The sequence below is a fragment of the Electrophorus electricus genome, chromosome 9 (assembly GCF_013358815.1).
Source record: "Electrophorus electricus isolate fEleEle1 chromosome 9, fEleEle1.pri, whole genome shotgun sequence".
Classification (NCBI taxonomy): Eukaryota; Metazoa; Chordata; class Actinopteri; order Gymnotiformes; family Gymnotidae; genus Electrophorus; species Electrophorus electricus.
Genome location: NC_049543.1, coordinates 5,632,265 through 5,651,405, shown reverse-complemented (window position 1 = coordinate 5,651,405; position 19,141 = coordinate 5,632,265). Strand labels below are relative to the sequence as shown.

The window sequence follows — 19,141 nt, the reverse complement described above, 5'->3', positions numbered from 1 at the left end:
AGCAACAAATGACACAGAGAAAAGTCTTCAGTGGGTTGACAGTATTTTGCCATTTGTTCTCACAGTGCAATATACTGTAGTTCAGAAAAGAAATATCGATACTATCAATAACAAATACAACAATACCAAATCAATATTTTCACTACGTACAGTGATTCACACATATTTGTCTGCCTATCAGTATCAGAAGTATACTGTTAGCCTGGTCCATCCATAGATTGGCCAACATCGCACCAAAAAATGTATTTGGAACTGACAACATGCACTGATGGACTGGTCAGTGCAGTTTAACACCTGAGAAAAACTACACATACTGCAGTATTCCATGTATGGCACTGTTTTCATATATGTGTAATAAAATTCCAAGAGTGTTTGAGATGCAGTCATTGGAGACACTGCAGGAATTTATCCGAAGCAGGTTCTAACCTTGCAAAGAGGAGAGGAAGAGGTCTTGACATCGCTGGCCCTGGCTTGTGTGGGGGGAATATCACTCTGTGTGCTGCCATCAGTCACCGAGGAGCCCAACACCAGCATGCTACCTTAGGACCAAATCCCACTGCATAACTACTTACGTTTCTCAAGGACCTCGCACTGACGGGGCTGTGGTGATCATTTGGGACTTATGTGATCATTTGGGCTAAGATCCGTTTCCATGGGAATGTTCGGGAATGGTTTAACAATGCTAGATTTGCAAACTTGCTCCTTCCACCTTATTCTCTCTTCCTCCAGTCCTCGACGCTGACATCCGTATGAAAGAGAATGTCCACTTCATGCAGTGGTGCTGGTGTGTAGTGCCTTCCTATTTTATTTACGTTTTTGTTGCATAAAAGTAAAATACTTATATTTGCACTATATTTTGTCTGCTTTCACAGTTTACTATATACTGGTATATTGTCCAGTCTATCAATTAATTCAGTTAAGGTTTGCAGTTCATAATATAAGGTCATCTTTGCTTTAGCCACAGTGTTTTCTATTGATTGCTCTAGTGTCAAGAAATCAGAAGGAGTGGCTATATACTTGATGCATGTTTATGTGGTTTGATAATGTTTCATTCTAAGCAAACTTCAAAATGAAAAGTTGTTGAGTTTTCACAGTCGGAGAGCCATTTTGGAGAAGAAAGTTGGAGCGTTTAGATTTATGTTTAGGGTTTTGCAAAAGGTGATGGCATTACAAAAAGTGTGTTTTGGCAATGAAAAATATTATAATACCTCTTGAATAAATAACTGAAAAGTTTCTGGGGTCTGAGTAATCAGGATGGTAAACGTTTTAGGTAATGGAGCTTTTAAACAAGCACAAAAGACAAGAAAATTTGGGCCTGACTGGTCAACACTTTATATATAAATTATACATGATGCTGTTATATAGAAAACGAGAAAAAAACTGTAGGAATTTCTGGTAGCAGAAAAGCAATAATGTTCCCATAGCAACCAGAGGTAAAATGCAGGGGAAACTTGACCAATTAAACCTATAGAGGACAATTATAGAATATTGAAAATAGTAAATGTAAAAAGGTGATAGGCACATACACAGAAACAAACACAAACCACGACTATGTTATTTAAATAGTAACAGCTGTGACTTTAACAGCTTCAAATGTGTGTATGTGCACGTGTGTGTGTGTGTGTGTGTGTGTGTGTGTGTGTGTCTGAGCGCATGTGTGTGTGTGTGTGCGTCAGTGTATGCAAGCATGTGTCTGTGTTTTTGTATGTGTAGGAGAGCATGCATAACCGAAAAGGATATTGAGAAAAGGAGAGGATAGATAGATAGATAGATAGATAGATAGATAGATAGATAGATAGATAGATAGATAGATAGATAGATAGATAGATAGATAGATAGATAGATAGATAGATAGATAGATAGATAGATAGAAATGAAAGAGAAAATAGAGAGACAGACAAAGACAGGGAGAGAGAGTGGGGGAAAGAAAGAGAGGGAGAGAGAGAGATGGAGAGAGAGAGAGAGATGGGGAGAGAGAGGAAGATGGGGAGAAAGAGAGATAGAGAGAGAGAGAGAGAGAGAGAGAGAGAGAGAGACAGAGAGAGAGAGATGGTGTGTGATGTGGGATGCGTGGTTTCATTAGGAGGCAGATGGTAGCACTCAAGTCGGAAGTGATTGATATAATGACACGGGCAGTTGGCTGGCCGTACATCTATGTGTGCCTTTGTGTGTGTGGTGTGTGTGCGTGTGTGTGTGTGTGTGTGTGTGTGTGTGTGTGTGTGTGTGTGTGTGTGTGTGTGTGTGTGTGTGTGTGTGACAGAGTGAAAATATCCCAGCTGAAATGCTATGTGTGTTTGAAGAGATTTGGTACTTGGTTGTCATTAAAAGCCGAGGTGTATGGGCAGGAGGCCATGACTTTAGATCATGGAAATCACCCGAGCTATTCGCAATGGAGTTCTGAGTCTGCCTCTGGGAAACAGCTACATTTCAAGGCCAAAATATGAGAAACTCGCAGCTAGAAACTTTCACCTAATGTGTGAGTGTATGTGTGTGCATTTAAAAGTGTTTATGTTTTACTCTGTCTTGCATGCACTGGTGCGTATTTCTGTTTCCGTGGGGGTGTAAGTTTACTTATTTCTGTTTACAACTGTTTTAACTAGAGAAACGGAGAAATTCAGCTCCGCTGAATAAGACCGTTGAGGAGCCCTAACAATCTTCAACAAACGCCACACATTGGTGACATAAAGTGGCTTAGCATTTTGATCTTTATGGGCGTGTAACTGCTATTATCATTGCGACGCCAAGACCAAAAGATTGCAGCCAGCTAAACTGAATGGAGCTCGTACACGCAACACTTCAGCACCGCTCAGGTCATCTATGCGGTTGTAAAACCCACCCATTCAAGTAGGGAGTGCGACGGGTGGGACCGACCCTGCTGATGACAGGAATAAAAACGCCGGAGCGCAGAATAAATCCTTGTGCACGAAAGCGGCGTGAGCGCACAGTCATTTCACACCCTTCCATATTTATAGAGGAACCCGGCGCCTCACGGACGGACAGACATGCCGTGCTTCTGAAGTGACTGCTTCAAGTTGGGCACAGCAACATCAGAACACAACTCTTCCTGCTCCTCGGAGATTTTCGAAGAGAAGATAACTAAAGGGTAACGGTTATTTCCACTGTTTTGAAACGGTAAGATTAAGTCTGTATTTATATTACATTTCCTTCTTTTTTGTTTTTTTACTAAAAAAAAAAAAGTTGGATTTCCTGAGATGACAGTTGTTCAGTTTGTCGTGGTAGTAACCATGACAAATCTCAAAACTCAGGAGTTCGGCGTCGTGTAATTGCGACTGTGGAAGCTTGATGCCTCTTTGTAGAGCAACTAGTGCTTTGTAGAGCAACTAGACTCCTGTTGAGTCCTCGCGGCGAAGACAACACGGCGCACAGCAGTTTAATCAAGTGATCCTACTAGAGGTGCTTCTTCTCCATGCTTCATGATCACATGAAAATAGCCTTCATAGCATGGGAGCAATTTTTTATTGTTTGAATAGGCAATTTCAGAAAACACGCTAAAAATAAGAGACAGGAGAAACCACTTCTTGCTCGATATCTTATAGACACGTGCACTGATTATCTCTTCACGTGCCACAAGTATGCGCTTGTTGCTTTATGGAAAAGTAGACTGAAAAGCCATTTGAAGAGTCGGCTACTGCAAAACGCGCAGGTGTTTCCCGGTAATCCAAGCTTTGTTCGATTGCTTAATTATTCGCATCTATATGCTGTGTTTTATCGCCAAAGTCCATACATTTTCAAGGTGAGAACGAAAAAGAGACCAATTATATTTTTGGAGCGTTTTCGCAATTATGGTAATTTGAGTGACTTTTTTTCCCCAGATCTGCAATTTTACTTTGAACCATCTGAGTCATTTGCTTTTATTTTGCATTGGAGTTATTGTGATGCGAGCATGTTAGAAAAAACGCCAGGCTACTATCTTTCCGAACACGTGCAAATGTGTACATAGTTTCGGGTCAAATGATTATTTTTCAGGTCAAGTGAATTCCTTCATATGTTACATACAAAAAAACAATCTTCACATTGTGCATTACCTGCAGTGGAAAGCCCCACCGAAGACAGCAGCAGTAAATCTAAGGTCTTGTGGATGTCGTCTTTGAATTTGTTGTTGTGACAAAAATTTGACAGATACGGCGATTGTGTACAGCGTTACATCAGTAAGATTATAATTTGCCTACAATATATGTGAGTCTATTTTAGTAATGTAGCTTCGTGGGAAAGGGGAGACGAGGCCAAAGCGGAGGTTCCGCTGTCCGCGGTCCTGAATTACACGATCTGGGTTTCGGCGTTCTCCCTTGCGCCGGCAGATTCCTGAAACAGTGACAGCCTGCTTCACCGCATTTCTTACTTGTTTTTGCCATGAATGACACGCATACCAACGTCACGTCAGTATGTCGGGTCAATAGGTCAGATTCCACGTAGTCCTGGGCGCAGGTTTAAAGTAGGATATTCGGTGTTGAAGTCTTGTCCGTAACCAGTATGCACAAGCAGTTATTTGTGTCGTTCCTTCACAAAGTTCGGATTACTGTAGCGATGTAGATTCGGTCGGAATTACGCACGCAGTGTTCTGCATAGGATCGCCACGAAACGAAACATGGCTTTGCTGCGATGTTTTTAAACCCTACTCTCCACCAATAAATGTGTAGCTTTCCTTCAGAACCGCTCACGAGCCACGTCACGTCTTTGTTTAGCGGCAGGACAAAAAGCGCCGAATGAGGAGGTTTACAACTACAGGGAGTCTAATTCACGCCTGGTGTACTCTATTTTTAAGAACTGAGTAAATCAGGTAGATGTTCCAATAAATGCAACGGTTTTTTTTTCTTTTTTTGCACATTCAGTTATCCAGTAAGCCCTGAATGTGTGCCTAACATTTTATTAAATCATACAAAATGTTTTTATGAATGAATGTTAAATAGCTAGAATTAACCAAGACAAATAAAGATCAACCTGCTGTTAGAACCAGTGCATACTGGTTCCTTCTACACTGTCTGCTGTGTCATTACACCTGGCCCTTCTGTCCATCCCCAGAGTGGTGTTACAGCACACAGGGGTGTCACCATGCAGGATCCTGAGTCCAGCGTGTGTCAGCTCCAGCCAAACATCATCTCTGTGCGCCTCTTCAAGCGCAAGATAGGCGGGCTGGGTTTCCTAGTCAAGCAGCGGGTGTGCAATCCGCCCGTCATCATCTCTGACCTGATCCGCGGTGGCGCAGCCGAGGAGTGTGGCCTGGTGCAGGTGGGCGACATAGTCCTGGCCGTCAACAACAAGCCCCTGGTGGACCTGAGCTACGAGCGGGCGCTGGAGACGCTAAAGAACGTCTCACCTGAGAGCCACGCCGTGCTGATCCTCCGGGGGCCGGAGGGCTTCACTACGCACCTGGAGACTACTCTGAGCGGGGACGGGCGGCCCCGGACGGTGCGCGTCACCAGGCCCGTGCGCCCGCTGGCGGCCAGGCCCTGCGAGCGCTGCTTGCCCCTCGCGCCGGGCACAGCTAAAGAGCTGCGCGCCATCGAGAACCTCTCCTCTGGCTCCTCCCCCCGCAAGGAGGCAAGGGACGCCCTGCTGAGGGAGGGGGGACTGCTTTTGAACGGCGTGGCGGACAGTGACGAGCTGCTGGAGGAAATCGAGCCCGTGCTGAAGTTGATCAAGAGCGGTGGGAGCAAACGGGAGATGAGTGGAGACGGGCCACGAGGCAGCGTGGAGAAGCGGGACGTGGAGGTGCAGGTGGAGAGGTGAGCGAGGCCGCGGCAGAGTGCCCGCACGCACAGGTACAGGCATGCGTGTATGCATACGCACGCGAGCATGGAGTATCCACATGTGCAAACTCACACAAATGTGTACACACATAAATATGATCCTCACGTACACATATACACACAGTAGCCTACTAAATCCAACATGTTTTCGCTTTCACTCTTTATTAACAAGTTTAGCGTTCAAGCAATGCAGCTAAATAGATCAAAGACTCAATACCATGGCACTCTGAACAGTTGCCTTGTCATTTCCATAGTTATCCAAATGAATGTTTTGTGTTTACCTGGATCTTTAACAAATACTTTCTGCCACGAGATGCATGGAGATTTATAAATCAGTTTAGTGGTTTATAGGAAATACAGCCACATTGCACTCATTTCCTCTGAGTAATCTCATTATCTTGTACCTGATGTGGTTTAGCCAATTACACTAATAGTTGGGGGCTGCAGATAAGAATCAGATTTGTAGGGTATTTACCACAAAATTTGTCCAAATCTAAAGGCTTCAATTTCCCCAAGTGCACTCTTCCCCATCCCTGGGGCACATGAGTCATGCATTTGCTGGAAATAACAGACCTCCAGTCTAAGACATTTAGGGGTAAACAATCTTTCAGATAAGTGTGCTAATAGAGGCTGTGGTGGGCATCCGCCATGTGAAAGGCTGAGTACTGAGTTGATGTTTGAGCGCAGGGCTGCGGGGGCTTGCAATCGTGCAGCGTCCTCACGTGAAGGTCTTGTGTAAAAGCACGTGATGGCATGGGAGTAATTACAGAAAGACAACTCACCAAATAACAGATGCATCGTTGATTTATGAGCCAAAAAGGCACCAAATAGAATTCTTCCCCGAGAACACCATCAAAGTGCTTTACAATAGAAAGAACCTGTGCTTAATTACTTCCTACATGCTCCACAGCGGGAAAAAAAAAATAAGATGAAGATTATTATCACACTTATTGGAGCCTTTACAGCAACTAAAAAAACCTAATTACAAAAAGTTTGCATTTTGCAGTAATAGTGTTGCTCTCCACTAAACACCTAAATGATGGTTACAATGTTCACTCCCATCAAATGTGCTAAACACTTAAGACATGCCTTAATTGATGTATGTGGTCCAGTTGTCACACATTCAGTTTAGAGGGGCTGCAGACGTGATCTTTAATGAGGTGATGCTGAGAGATTTCATACTGCATTTATTTTGCCTGTGCCTGAGATCGCTCTTATGACGGATATGCAGATAAGATGGAGTGAACTCAGGCCTAGGAAGCAGGCAGCATGTGTGCCCATGGAGGGAGCCAACACAGATTCACAACTAGTCTGGATAGATGAGAGTGTGAGAGAGGAGAGAGAGGAGAGAGAATGGAGAGAGATGGAGACACAGAAAGAAAAAAGAGAAACAGAAGGGGAGAGACAGAGGGAGAGAGTGAGAAATGGGGTGAAAAAGTGACAGGCAGAGCGAGAGAGACGGGGAGAGAGAGAGAGAGATGGGGAGAGAGAGAGAGAGGGAGAGAGAGAGAGAGAGAGAGGCGGTGAGCGGGAGAGAGATAAACAGTGAGTGCGTGTGGGAGGTAGAAGGGCTGCACAGCACTCTGGTGCATGTGCCTCTGCGATGTGTTTGTGTGAGTTTCACGTGTGGCCGAGCGAGAGTGGCGCGTTAGTACACCCGCACGTCTGCCTCCACAGCACCGCTTACAGTTTACATTTACAGAGCGTAATCAGCTCCACTCTGTTCTCCCAGTGCATCATACTTACTTTTTCAGGCTTTCTTACTGCTCTTCTAATGGGAGCAAAATGACACCTGTGTTTAAACTAGAAAATAAGGCAGATGCTTTCCTGTACCCAACTCTCTGTGCAGCAATGATAGGTTTGTCCTGAATGCATGTGTATAGGCGCCCACTAGTTTAGCAGGTGTGCCCCGTACGCTTCTGTTGAGTCGACTACACAGATGTTGAACTAACGGCTTCAGTCTTGCATTAGCTCTCAGATCGTTCATTTGGACGCTGCAGGACTGTTATAATCACTGAAGATGTTGAACATGGAACTCTGAAACTCTGCTGTGGCTTTTGGGCTCATGAGAACTGTAGAATCGCAGGAGCCGACTGCCCATAGTGTCCAGGGAAAGAGTGCTGTAAGGTCGTGACCCTTGTAACTTTCTACAACTGCATGAATGCAATCAAATGGGCAGGAGAAGTAGAAGCTTCCCCTCTGACACCGTTTCCCAGCTTGTGGCAGGGGAGATGATGCATTAACGTGTTCGTCACCCGCCCCGACCGCTCTTACACTCCACACATTTAGTCACTCGTACCACACTGGTGGTGAATGTGTCACTACGATTCCCATCATACAGTGCAAACCTGGGGAAAAAACACCCTGCGAGGTATTTATAGCACAAGTGTTTGTTTACTCAGTGACTTTGTTACCCTTCATTCAAGACTGTATTTGGCAACTGCTGTTTGCTGTCCTAGGCCCGAAATTAAAATAATCTAAATAATCCAGTCCAAGGCATTCAGTTCAACGGTTATGTTAATGATTGGTGGAGGCTGGCTGCAAATTCAATAACAGATTATAATGCGGCGAGAAATGTGGCTCTCTGTGGATTCATCGCAGCTCCATCACTGGAGAGGAATGACTGGAAGTGTCTGCGGTCGTCCATCTTGCCTTATTGTCAGTGTGAAATTAAGAGGATTGTTGACCTGGACTGATGTAACACTCTTGCATGAAATCCAATCCGACTGTTCAGACAGTGGTGGCATGCTGCAGATTGGATACATATCAGACTTCACAACCACATATGTAAGTGGCCCAAATCAGAATTGAAAATGCCAGATTCTGTGTGGGTTTTTTTTGCTGTTCATACTGCAAACGAAAGATTTGTGATACATAATGAGAAAATGACTGGTCCAGTTTTACATGCAATGTGAATGTACACAGCACTATGAATTGCTTACCATGTGAATAACAGATACACTTCTCCTGCATTTTAGCTCGTAATGCACTAAGAACTAAATGGAATTTCCGAGTAAATCTAAACACTTTATTAAGCTGATGGTGTCAGTCCTGGCTTTAAACTAACACTAAATACCGCTCCAGAAATCTTGCCAGTCCTCAGTGTGTATGTTCTTCTGTGTATATGTACTTTTGTGTGTGTGCGTTCTCAAGACAAGCGCTGAGTGGTGATCTGAAGTGTTTGTGACTTTCAGAGGCCTTGGTGTGGGGATAGATGGCAACATACATCTGGCGTCCCATAACGACAGAGTGTTCGATGACCTCTGGAGAAAAGACTCTATGCCTACAGTGCTGAACAACCCATACTCACAGAGTGACAAGGTAAAACAAACAAGCAATCTTTGCCCCCTAACCTCCAGGTTTATCATGTAATTGTTGTTCTTAGTGTATATTATTCAGAAATTACTGTGCATTATTCAGTAATAACACTGAAAGTAATATACAAAGCATGTAGTTATAAGAGTGAGGAAAGAGATTCTGAATGTACAGTTAGGCCGTTGGAGTGTGGGAGGTTCCTTCCATTTAATAAGTTTCCATTTATCATTTTATATTTGCATTTTTGGATATAAAAAACAAACATTTGCAGGCTGAGTTGTGATCTAATCACAATGATCAGATTCCCATGCCTTGTAGAGAATACATAAAAAACAAAACAAAACAAAACAAAACAACAACTTGTAGCCTGAGAGCTACTTTTGGCAGCTGCTGATTCTATCCTTAGCAAATGGCTATATGCCAGACATAGGCCTGAACAGTCTTGCTGTTCATGGAAGTCACCTCATTCTGAGTCTTTACTGCCACCCTTGAGTTCTAAGCATATTGCAGAATCTAATAATGTATTTGTGAATGCATTCCAGTGTCTATTGCCACCTACCCAAATAGTGACATCTGCGCATGAGTGTGTGGGTGTATTTAACTGCCTCATTAGGCTGTGCATTAAAATATGCAAAACTGCTCACATATGTTAAGGTGCATATATAACTACATATATCAACATATACATAGCCATTTTCCAAGCATGTATATCGAGGCACTCCAAACAGAGTGTAATGTTACATTTCTTGTGAATCACGGGAAAAATGGCTGCGAAAACGACCAAAGAAACACACAAGTATTTTCGTAATATTTAATAAAAAATATTAGTTAATTGTCGTTTCAGTGTATCATGGTCGTTGTCTTCATAACAAGCATAAAAATCTGGCATTGGCTATTGCTACGTCTCAATAGCTAGCTATACAATTCACTAGTAGCCTGGTAATCCAGCAGTGTTGTTTTACTGGGAGACCGACCGAAGTTATGACCTGCAGACAACACCATAGCTCAGGACAGCATATTGGAAATGTCTGAGAAAAACGCGTCGAGTCTGTTTAACCTACGTAAAGCCTACGTAACCTACTTAGACGTGCCGTGATTTTAAACAACGGGCAAAAATAAGAAATAGGATTAGGCCTAAACAATATGCGAGTGAATTACCAGGATGATAAACCTGTTATATGAGCAAACTCACCTTATCAGCAGGAGAAAGTCTTCCAGACACCTCCAGAATAGTAGACTGGGAGGGTGATTTGTCGAAATGCCGTTGTATGTATATATGTAAAATACCTTTATATATTACTGAGAAATCTAGCGTTTATACCGAAGAGAAAGTCATGGCTTACACACGACGCATCAACTAATGTAAATACTCCGTGGTAATGTGCTGAATGGCTGTGTGGCACTGAAAGCAAATAATAATAATAAAATACACACAGGTTTACGTCAGAGCACATAAACTAAAAACTGAAGTGCTACATACCAGTAACATTGTTCATTATTATGCATCCGTAAACGCAACCTTATAGTAGCTAACAAGGCTAATGCTAGCAGTTATATGCTAGTCGCGTTGCTAAGTTAGCTCCGAACTTAGTGAACATAGATGTGGTCCTACTATATTTAAAGCTAAAGTCAAGTGAATTACCTCTTAGACAAACTTATTTTTTAGTTGCACACACACATAACCAAAAGGATGAAAGGAAATCAGAGGTAGCTGTTAGCTAGCTAGCGCGCAAAACAAGCTCAAACTAGATCTACGAATAAACTGCTCACCAATGTGCCTGATCAGTAACTACTGAGAACAGATGCTACAAGCTGTCCGTTGTAACACGATGATGAAGGGCGTTTTCACACTTGTTCCGAATACTTGAGCCCGCACCCAGGACCGATTGTGGGCTCGTTTGAGGGAAGGGTTCATTATCGCTGCTTGGCATTCACACACAAGAACTCAACCCGAACCGTGAATCGATAGCGCAATTCCGGAAAAAAGCTCTAGTGTGAAAACGGCCTAAGTTGATTATTGTGAGACTTTTAGTTTTGAAGGAACCTATTAAATCAAAAATGCCTGTACATATATGCATCATCATTGTGAAAAGATAAAAGTGGAATCACGTTTTCACACAGCCATACACAATATGAATATATTGTCGTTTGATAATTGAATTAACCGTTAAAGGAATTGTATCAACACTGTGGATCAATGGCAGCATGTGCATATATGGCTTTCTGTATGGCTTATTGGTTTGATTGGAAAGCCTTCTACTGGCTCCTCCCACCTGATGTACAGCTGAGTGGCAGTGAGAAACTTGAGAGAGGGCCCACTTTGTTTCTGGTGCTGAGGGACTGGGGCATCTTAGCCTCTAGCCCAGCACGTGGCACTGTCACCCGGCCACTTGTGATGCGTTTGCTCCTCAAAAGGAAGCGGACGGAAGGAGCAGATCCAACGGAGGGACACATGAATGACTGCAGCTGTGTGGTCCTACAGGGGCAAAAAAGGACAGTCATTACCCCCCTTTAGTAATACAAAATATCTGGGGGATAAACCCCTCTGAAACCTTGGCAGCTGAGCAGTGTTTTAGAGAGTGAGAGAGAGAGAGAGATAGAGAGAGAGAGAGAGAGAGAGAGAGAGAGAGAGAGAGAGAGAGAGAGAGAGAGAGAGAGAGAGAGAGAGAGTTCTGTGAGGTTGAACCATTTAACCTCAATGCTTTTCTGTCAGAAACTGGAAAGTATGTGGTGTTATCAATGGTATATTGCAATGGTTTCTGAAGCAGTCTAATTCTTATGAAAATGGTTAATATAGCTATATGGTTTTGATATTATATAGCTTATAAGAGTCTCATAAATGATTGTAATTGTGGCAGTCAGAGAGCTATTGTTATGGTCAGACCCTATGCTGTCATAACTGTCGTTTAAAGATATTTAAAGGTTGAGATGTCAAGTGATCTGCTCTGACACACTGTAATATCATTTTCACTCAACTTGACCCTCAAAACCCCTGCCACCCAGGAGAGAGAACACTATGTTTTCACTCTGTGTATGTTTTTATCTGTCTGATTCTCTCTCTCTCTCTCTCTGTCTGTCTCCCTCTCTCTGTTTCTCTTTCTTCCTCTGTCAGATCAGGACCTCTCTGCCCTGTTTATGTGCTTTTGCAAGAAGAGTACAAACACTACACTTTCCATTTCATCTCACCTGAGACCCAGATAAATGTGCAACCCCACCATGCAGAATGTCCTAGTTAAGGAAGTTGGTTATCTGGAAGTCTGTCACACTGCACATGGAATAACCGCTTACTGAGCAAAGTGAGCGGTCCTTCCTGACATTTGTAAACACAACGTGGGTGTTCATGTTGTAGTGTCAAGAAAACAAACACTGACACATATGTTTGATCTATGAGTCAGATGTGAGGTGATTGCTGGTGACCTTAATGGGGCAGGGTATTTCTTATATTTGCAGGGTGTTCTGTGCTGAAAGCTAAATCTAGAATAACTTGATGGTTAATAAACCATGCTCATGCCAAAGAGATGATAGGAAGCACCATGACAGAGGAGACTGAACCACAAATGTCTGCCTTTGTAGTGCTGCATACAGAAACATAATTAGACTGCTGAAAAGTCACTGTAATGCCAGATTGTGTATTTGCATATGTCTGTGTATGTGTATATTTGTGCAGTTATGTCTCATTTGTTTGTGCACCCTCAACACCCAAATTTCCTCTAAAGGGATCAACAAATATCTATCTATCTATCTATCTATCTATCTATCTATCTATCTATCTATCTATCTATCTATCTATCTATCTATCTATCTATCTATCTATCTATCTATCTATCTAATGTCACCTTGCATGTGGTGATGCGGAATGTGTAACAGTATTTCCTGGCTCTTGCCATTCATTTTTCTTCATGAATACATTAGAATACATTACAATACATAAGGAAACAATGATCACAGTAGCATGAAATGTCACGATGTGAAGAGTTGGCATCTAAATATGTCAAATACATCAGAATTATAAAATTGTAAAAATGTCACAACCCTCCTACTAACTAACTGTAAAATATTGTAGCTTTTTTATTGGGGTCCACAATTCATTCATATTATTGTGGAGCTTTGTAATAAAGGACATGTACTGAGGAATTGTTGATAAGTTAAGGAATAGCAATAGGAAAGGATACTCCAGTCATGAATTAACACATTCCCACATACTTATAGTGGGTCTGGTCATCAATGCCTTATGTCACATTAGAAATGTAAAGAATAGCTAACATTTGAATCACATTTTGATGCTGTAGCTAAGAAGCAACCTTTCTGGCAATTCCAGATGAAAACTGACTAAAAGCAGACTAAACAGGAAGTGGTAAATCCACACAAGGGTGAATTTAAGTGGAAGAACTGCCACAGGGCCAAAGCACGTCAGAGGCTGATGAATTGGCATGCTGTCTGAAAGGCAGTTCAGAAGCATGTCAGATACATTTTCATCACACTAGATTAGAATCCACTCAGTGGTCTCCAAGGATGGGTTAGAAACAGTGTCTGCAGAGCAATGGCAAGACGGCCATCTAGAACTAATGTTTTGTTTGACTTTGCTGGGAGGTTCCTTCATTGTGGAGGTTGGAGCATATTCTAAAGCTTCATTATGGAGGTCAGAGCTTGTTATAACACCTCTGTAGTTGTAAGCCTGCAGTAGGCAGTTTGGTCAGTGTGAATAAACAGTGAATGAACTTTCAGCCTCATGCTGCAACCCAAACTTATGGTCATAGCTCCTGTTATCTTTAAATATGAGAAACAGCCTACAATTCCTTTTTGATGTTTGGCGAGGTACCAAATACAATTCAGGCAATTAAACTACTACAGTGGTGTAGAAGGTGAACATATAGGGCTTTAATCAGGCATAATATCTCTGGCCTTTGAGTTTATTGCTTTCTATTTATTATTAGCTGATAATTTTCCAAGTGGACATCCCAAAATATCACATATCTCATCCCCATGTTGTGCTTGAACTGGGTGTGAGTTTGAAGCATAAGCCATGTGGTTTGTGCAGATTTTATTCATGCCGCCCTGAACAGATTAACGTAGCCTTTCATGGGTAATGGCAATATTGTCCATGCTGTAGTTCTCTTATTTAAAGTATCATTTGTATAGCCTCATTACAATATCTATCCAATTGTAATATGTACCAATTTGGTTAGTATTACAGATCCTGTGCTACCTTAAACCCATGTAAAGCTCAACTTTCTAGATTGGAATATAATATAAAATCCTAAATACTAACTGAACAGTGTGAACTGTTGTCTGGGAACTGGCTCTAAGATTTTGACTACACTAATTCTCTGTGATGTATTTGTTCTCTGATGTGCATGTTTGCTTGATTAAACCCTAAATTAGTCTAAGTGAATGGTAAAACTCTGCCAAAACATATTTTAACATATTAGAAACATTATAAAGCTCTTACACATATTCTTACAACCTATAGAGACTATGCAATAGAACCTGCTCTTCCCATCATACTTTGCAATTTGAATTTTGAGTAGGATTTTTTTTTAAGGTTTTACACTCATTAAGCCTTTACCTGAAAATATTTCTGACCTTGGTCATAAGCAATGAGGGTCAGGGTAGGTCAATGCACCCTAAAGCCCCTTACACCTTGTTTTCTTGTATTTGTTGGTTTCTAGTTTCTTACTTATTTACCTACATGCTTTCAAGGCCAGGTGCCTGGTTTGTAATAATACAATGTGGAAGAAAGTAGCAACACCACATATTATCATATTTTTACAAAGTCACAATAGCCTAAGGCTAAATGCATGAAGCAGGAGAACAATATACAGTATATTAGTAACTTGGTGGTTTGTGGTAACCATTGCGGAGGAGTTGTTTCACCCATCTAAGAAGACTACACTAAGGTCCACAAGTATTAAAATTTCATTCAGCCATAGCAATATGAGGTTGCTTTGGTAATGTTCGTTAGCTCTGAAAATTGGCCTTTGGCCTTTGCGAAGACATGTTCTCTTGTATGGAATCCAGGTAGGTCAGGAGGAGGGCAGCTACCATTGTACAACAGGATAAGAGGCACCAATGGGCCACTGACGTTTTCATTCACGTCCAGGGAAAATGCTACAATTACATACTCACTAAAGTGCCTGTACCATAGGCTTATGAAGCAGCCGATTTCTGGAACAGTTATGGCCATTAGATTGATTTTCTTTTGACCCAAAGAAAAGAAAATTCTGGGTATCTACTCACCCAGAAACAATTTACAGTGACTGTATAATAGTCAATATCGGCACTACACATGCTAAGGAAGTACAATAAGAACTCACTTATTCGACTACTTAATAGTCTTGATTGCCTTGGTTTGTGAGAATGTGATTTTCTTCCTTGATCATTATAATATGAAGTAAAATAAGGCCTCAAGACTGGAGGATTGCCATTAAGTCTTCCAGCGAGAACATTCTGTTGCCTGTCTATGTCCCCAGTACAGGTACTTGGAGCCCTGGGTAAAACTGATCCATTCATGTTGATCTAAGTACAGTTTTATCCAAATCCAGTCAGTATCTGAAGCCAAAGCACAAGAAATGGTCTGAATTGTATTTCATATTGCGATTAGCCCTGGCCACTTCTCTAAGAACAAAGTCAAAGATTTATTGAAATGAATGCATTGTGAATAGGGGTGTTCAGAAGTACAGGTATGACCCCAGAATGAAGTTGTGGGGTCATACTTTTATTCAGCATCATGTCCAAATCCTCCAGATTTGGGAATGAAAGGAAATAAGAAGAGGGAGGTGATAAAGGGGGATTTGCAGGACCCCAGAGTGAACAGACAGTATGCCATGTTGGTACGAGAACAGAGAGTATTTGTACAGTACATGTTGGGGATCCTACTGCACGGTATTAGACAAAGGAGTCTTTGTTCAGTTATCATTTAACACTATTTACCTTTGGCCCTCCACAGTCACCACCCCAGGACAAAGGGTCCCCTACTAAGACCCTTCAAAATGGGAGTCCCACCAAATGCCCCAAGTACATGAAGGTAAAGAACTGGGAGACTGGGGTGGTGTACAACGACACCCTACATCTCAATGCCGACAAGGTAGGACTGGAATGAACCACCTGAATAATAATAATAATAAAAACAATAATAATAATACATTCGATTTATTTTATCGTGCTATTATTTGTTTGCTGAAAGATGCCTTACAATAATTCCAACGATGAGGTAACAACAATGAGGACTACTAAGGAAGACTTGAACTAAGAAGATAATGAGTGTATGGAAAGGCAGTGACTAGAAAGGCTAAAGTGCAGGATTTCCGCTGTAAATTGAGGGTGCTTACCCTATCTGTATCTGCGTGAGCTATTTCAGGAGACCTTGCTCAGTGGTTTCTTGGCTACTGCAACATTAGTTGCACAGGAGCTAGTCAAATGGTGATTTAGAATTTGGCATTTCCATGTTCTTAACCTTGAACATTCATTAAAAAAAGAAAAGAAAGGAAAGAAAGAGCCTTGTAGTTTCATGTTTTTGTTTTGACTTCAAACATTTGAAATCTTAAGAATCTAAAATAGCTAAAATAAGTATCTTGAAATTTAGCAACAGGCATGTATGCTCACACAGTGGAAAAAGTGACTTTCCCTGTTAATTATATTACTTTACATTCACTGACTCACCATATGTGTGAATTATCCAGTAATGCATATAAGAAGGAGTAGCCATACATAGATGACTCTTGGTTGACATCTAACTGTCTCTCTCCTTTCCATACGTCAAACTGAGGATGAGATTTAGATTTGGCTTTCATGCACTAAAAAGTGACGTGAGAGTAATATGCATGAGGACTCTCATGGACATCTCTCTGCCTCACCCTCGCAGTTCCCTCTATAGGGACGCAAGGTTCTACGCACTGCTGCTGAGTGCCTGCTGTTTCATTCTAATCACGATTAATTACACCTCGTATGATTTAGAATATATCACACACATAGGATTTTTTGGGGGGAGGGGGTGCATCCCCCCATTTTACAGAAAGAAGCAGCTGCAGGGTCTCAATTCACACTGCCTCGGATGTGCAGAGGCAAATGAAAGTCTTTTTGTTTTATTTTTAACACGCCGACGTTAAGCACCATGTGCCGTATCTCTTAATCACTTGGTTGGGCGGTTTGTTAGTGGTCTAGGTTGTGTGTGGAGCACGTGCAGTCCAGGCTATGGCAGCGGCCGGCCTGCCTCGGTGTCTGGTCCTTGCTCCGGGTTTAGAATTGTCCTTGGTGCACTGCTTGCACAACTCCAGCCCTCAGGCGAAATTTGGGCTGCACCCTGCCACACTCAAGGCTCTCTTGTGTGGCCTGCAAAGCGGTCCTGGTCCAGTCTGCTTCGATGAAGGGCGACGACGCAGGGGCGGTCTCTGTTTCCGTTCAGCTAGCTGTTGTTGGTCTATCGTTAAATTTCTTCTTGGCCTCCAACGTTTTTGCTTCTCATCTAGCGCCCATGTTGGCGCCTACCCAAAGTGGTGCTTTGGTTCTAATCTTATTCCACTGACCATATGAGCTTGCCCAAGGCTCCGGCTAAGACACATCACCCACCTCACTGCTTCTTCTCTCAGCTCTGATGAAATCTGCCACGCCTGGCTTCAGTGCAAAAACAGACATCCTGTTTATTAGTGCCACAGCGGCAGGAATGGCTTAACGAACATATTAGGGGACAGTAAATGGTTGTTAGCTGCAAATTTAGGCCACATGTCTGACAAGCAGCACTGGGGCAGGAACAGGCTACACAAGCAGAAGGCTGCTCTTAGGTGATCTCATAATGCCTTTTGCTAATAACATTTTGAATTCCACGCTTATTCTTTAATGATCAATATTAATGTATTATTCAGAACCTACTGTGCTGTGAATTATTTGGTAACTACATTGAAAGTAATATAAAAGGCATGGAGTCAGTAATGAAAGTCTGGGACCACTAGTGATTCCTTGGCTCCTTGTAAGGAGCTCCTGGGCTTGCGCACTGCAGTTTAAATCACGTTAGGTGACTGATTATGAATTGCAGGTGCCGATCTGCACTGAGAGAGTGTGCATAGGCTCGGTGATGGTGCCAAACCAGGGTCGCAAACCAGATGAAGTCCTAACCAAAGAGGAACTGTTGCCCCTGGCCACAGACTTCATCAATCAATACTACACTTCAATCAAAAGGCAGGAGCACACATCACTTTATAAATTTATAAACTGATCACAATGTAAAGAGTAAAAACTGCCCTTAACTGAGTTCCCATCTCTGCAAACAAAAATCTCTACCAAGTGAAGGAAAACATTAGCTTCGCTTGTTGTTATATTGGTAACGTCCTTACTGTGGCTTTGACTGTAGCATCGATTAGCATTGTAAGGCTTGGATGATACATTTTCATCGGACCTGTGTTCAATAGCTAATGCTAATGATGGCATTATTCATGTGAGAGCAGGTTGTGGGTCCAAGGCACACATGGACAGACTGGAGGAGGTGAAGAAAGAGATAGAATCTTCTGGAACATACCAGCTTAAAGACACTGAGTTGATATACGGCGCCAAACACGCCTGGAGGAATGCTGCCCGTTGTGTAGGGAGAATCCAGTGGTCCAAGCTACAGGTACCACCTTCCACAGCTGTTAGCAGTGGACATCACTCCTGTCGTCTGTAATCCAGTGACTTGACTTACTTCCACACCAGGCATGACAGCGATGACATTGTGAATATGCTGATCAGGGCATTGTGTTTGGGTAGGTGTTTGATGCTCGAGACTGCACAACAGCTCACGGGATGTTTAACTACATCTGTAATCACATCAAGTATGCCACTAACAAAGGCAACCTTAGGTAAGTGGTAGGAATTCATTTCTGGGATCTGAAGTCCATCTTTGTTTAATCTTGTATCCTTTAGTGTTCATTGCTGGCCTTGTCTTGTCCCTCCCACCCTAAAAAAGGTCTAAAAACCTTTCCACTTGTCATTAGTCAGTGACATGTTTTGCCTTCTCTTGTCGCTCTCTCTACTTCTCTCTCTCTCTCTCTCTCTCTCTCTCTCTCTCTCTCTCTCTCTCTCTCTCTCTC

The 19,141-nt window shown here is 42.3% G+C and overlaps 1 protein-coding gene across 1 annotated transcript in view; it reads left to right on the top strand.

The window, feature by feature from the left end:
- Positions 1-2,959: 2,959 nt before the first annotated feature.
- Positions 2,960-19,141, top strand: part of nos1 (nitric oxide synthase 1 (neuronal)) — a 43,616-nt gene continuing 27,434 nt past the window's right edge. Inside the window, exons 1-7 of the mRNA XM_035530295.1 lie at positions 2,960-3,132; positions 5,041-5,744; positions 8,963-9,089; positions 16,030-16,167; positions 18,112-18,255; positions 18,523-18,684; positions 18,819-18,910. Of these exons, the coding sequence (XP_035386188.1) occupies positions 5,071-5,744; positions 8,963-9,089; positions 16,030-16,167; positions 18,112-18,255; positions 18,523-18,684; positions 18,819-18,910 (1,337 nt within the window). The 5' untranslated portion in view covers positions 2,960-3,132; positions 5,041-5,070. The remainder of the gene's footprint in view (positions 3,133-5,040; positions 5,745-8,962; positions 9,090-16,029; positions 16,168-18,111; positions 18,256-18,522; positions 18,685-18,818; positions 18,911-19,141) is intronic.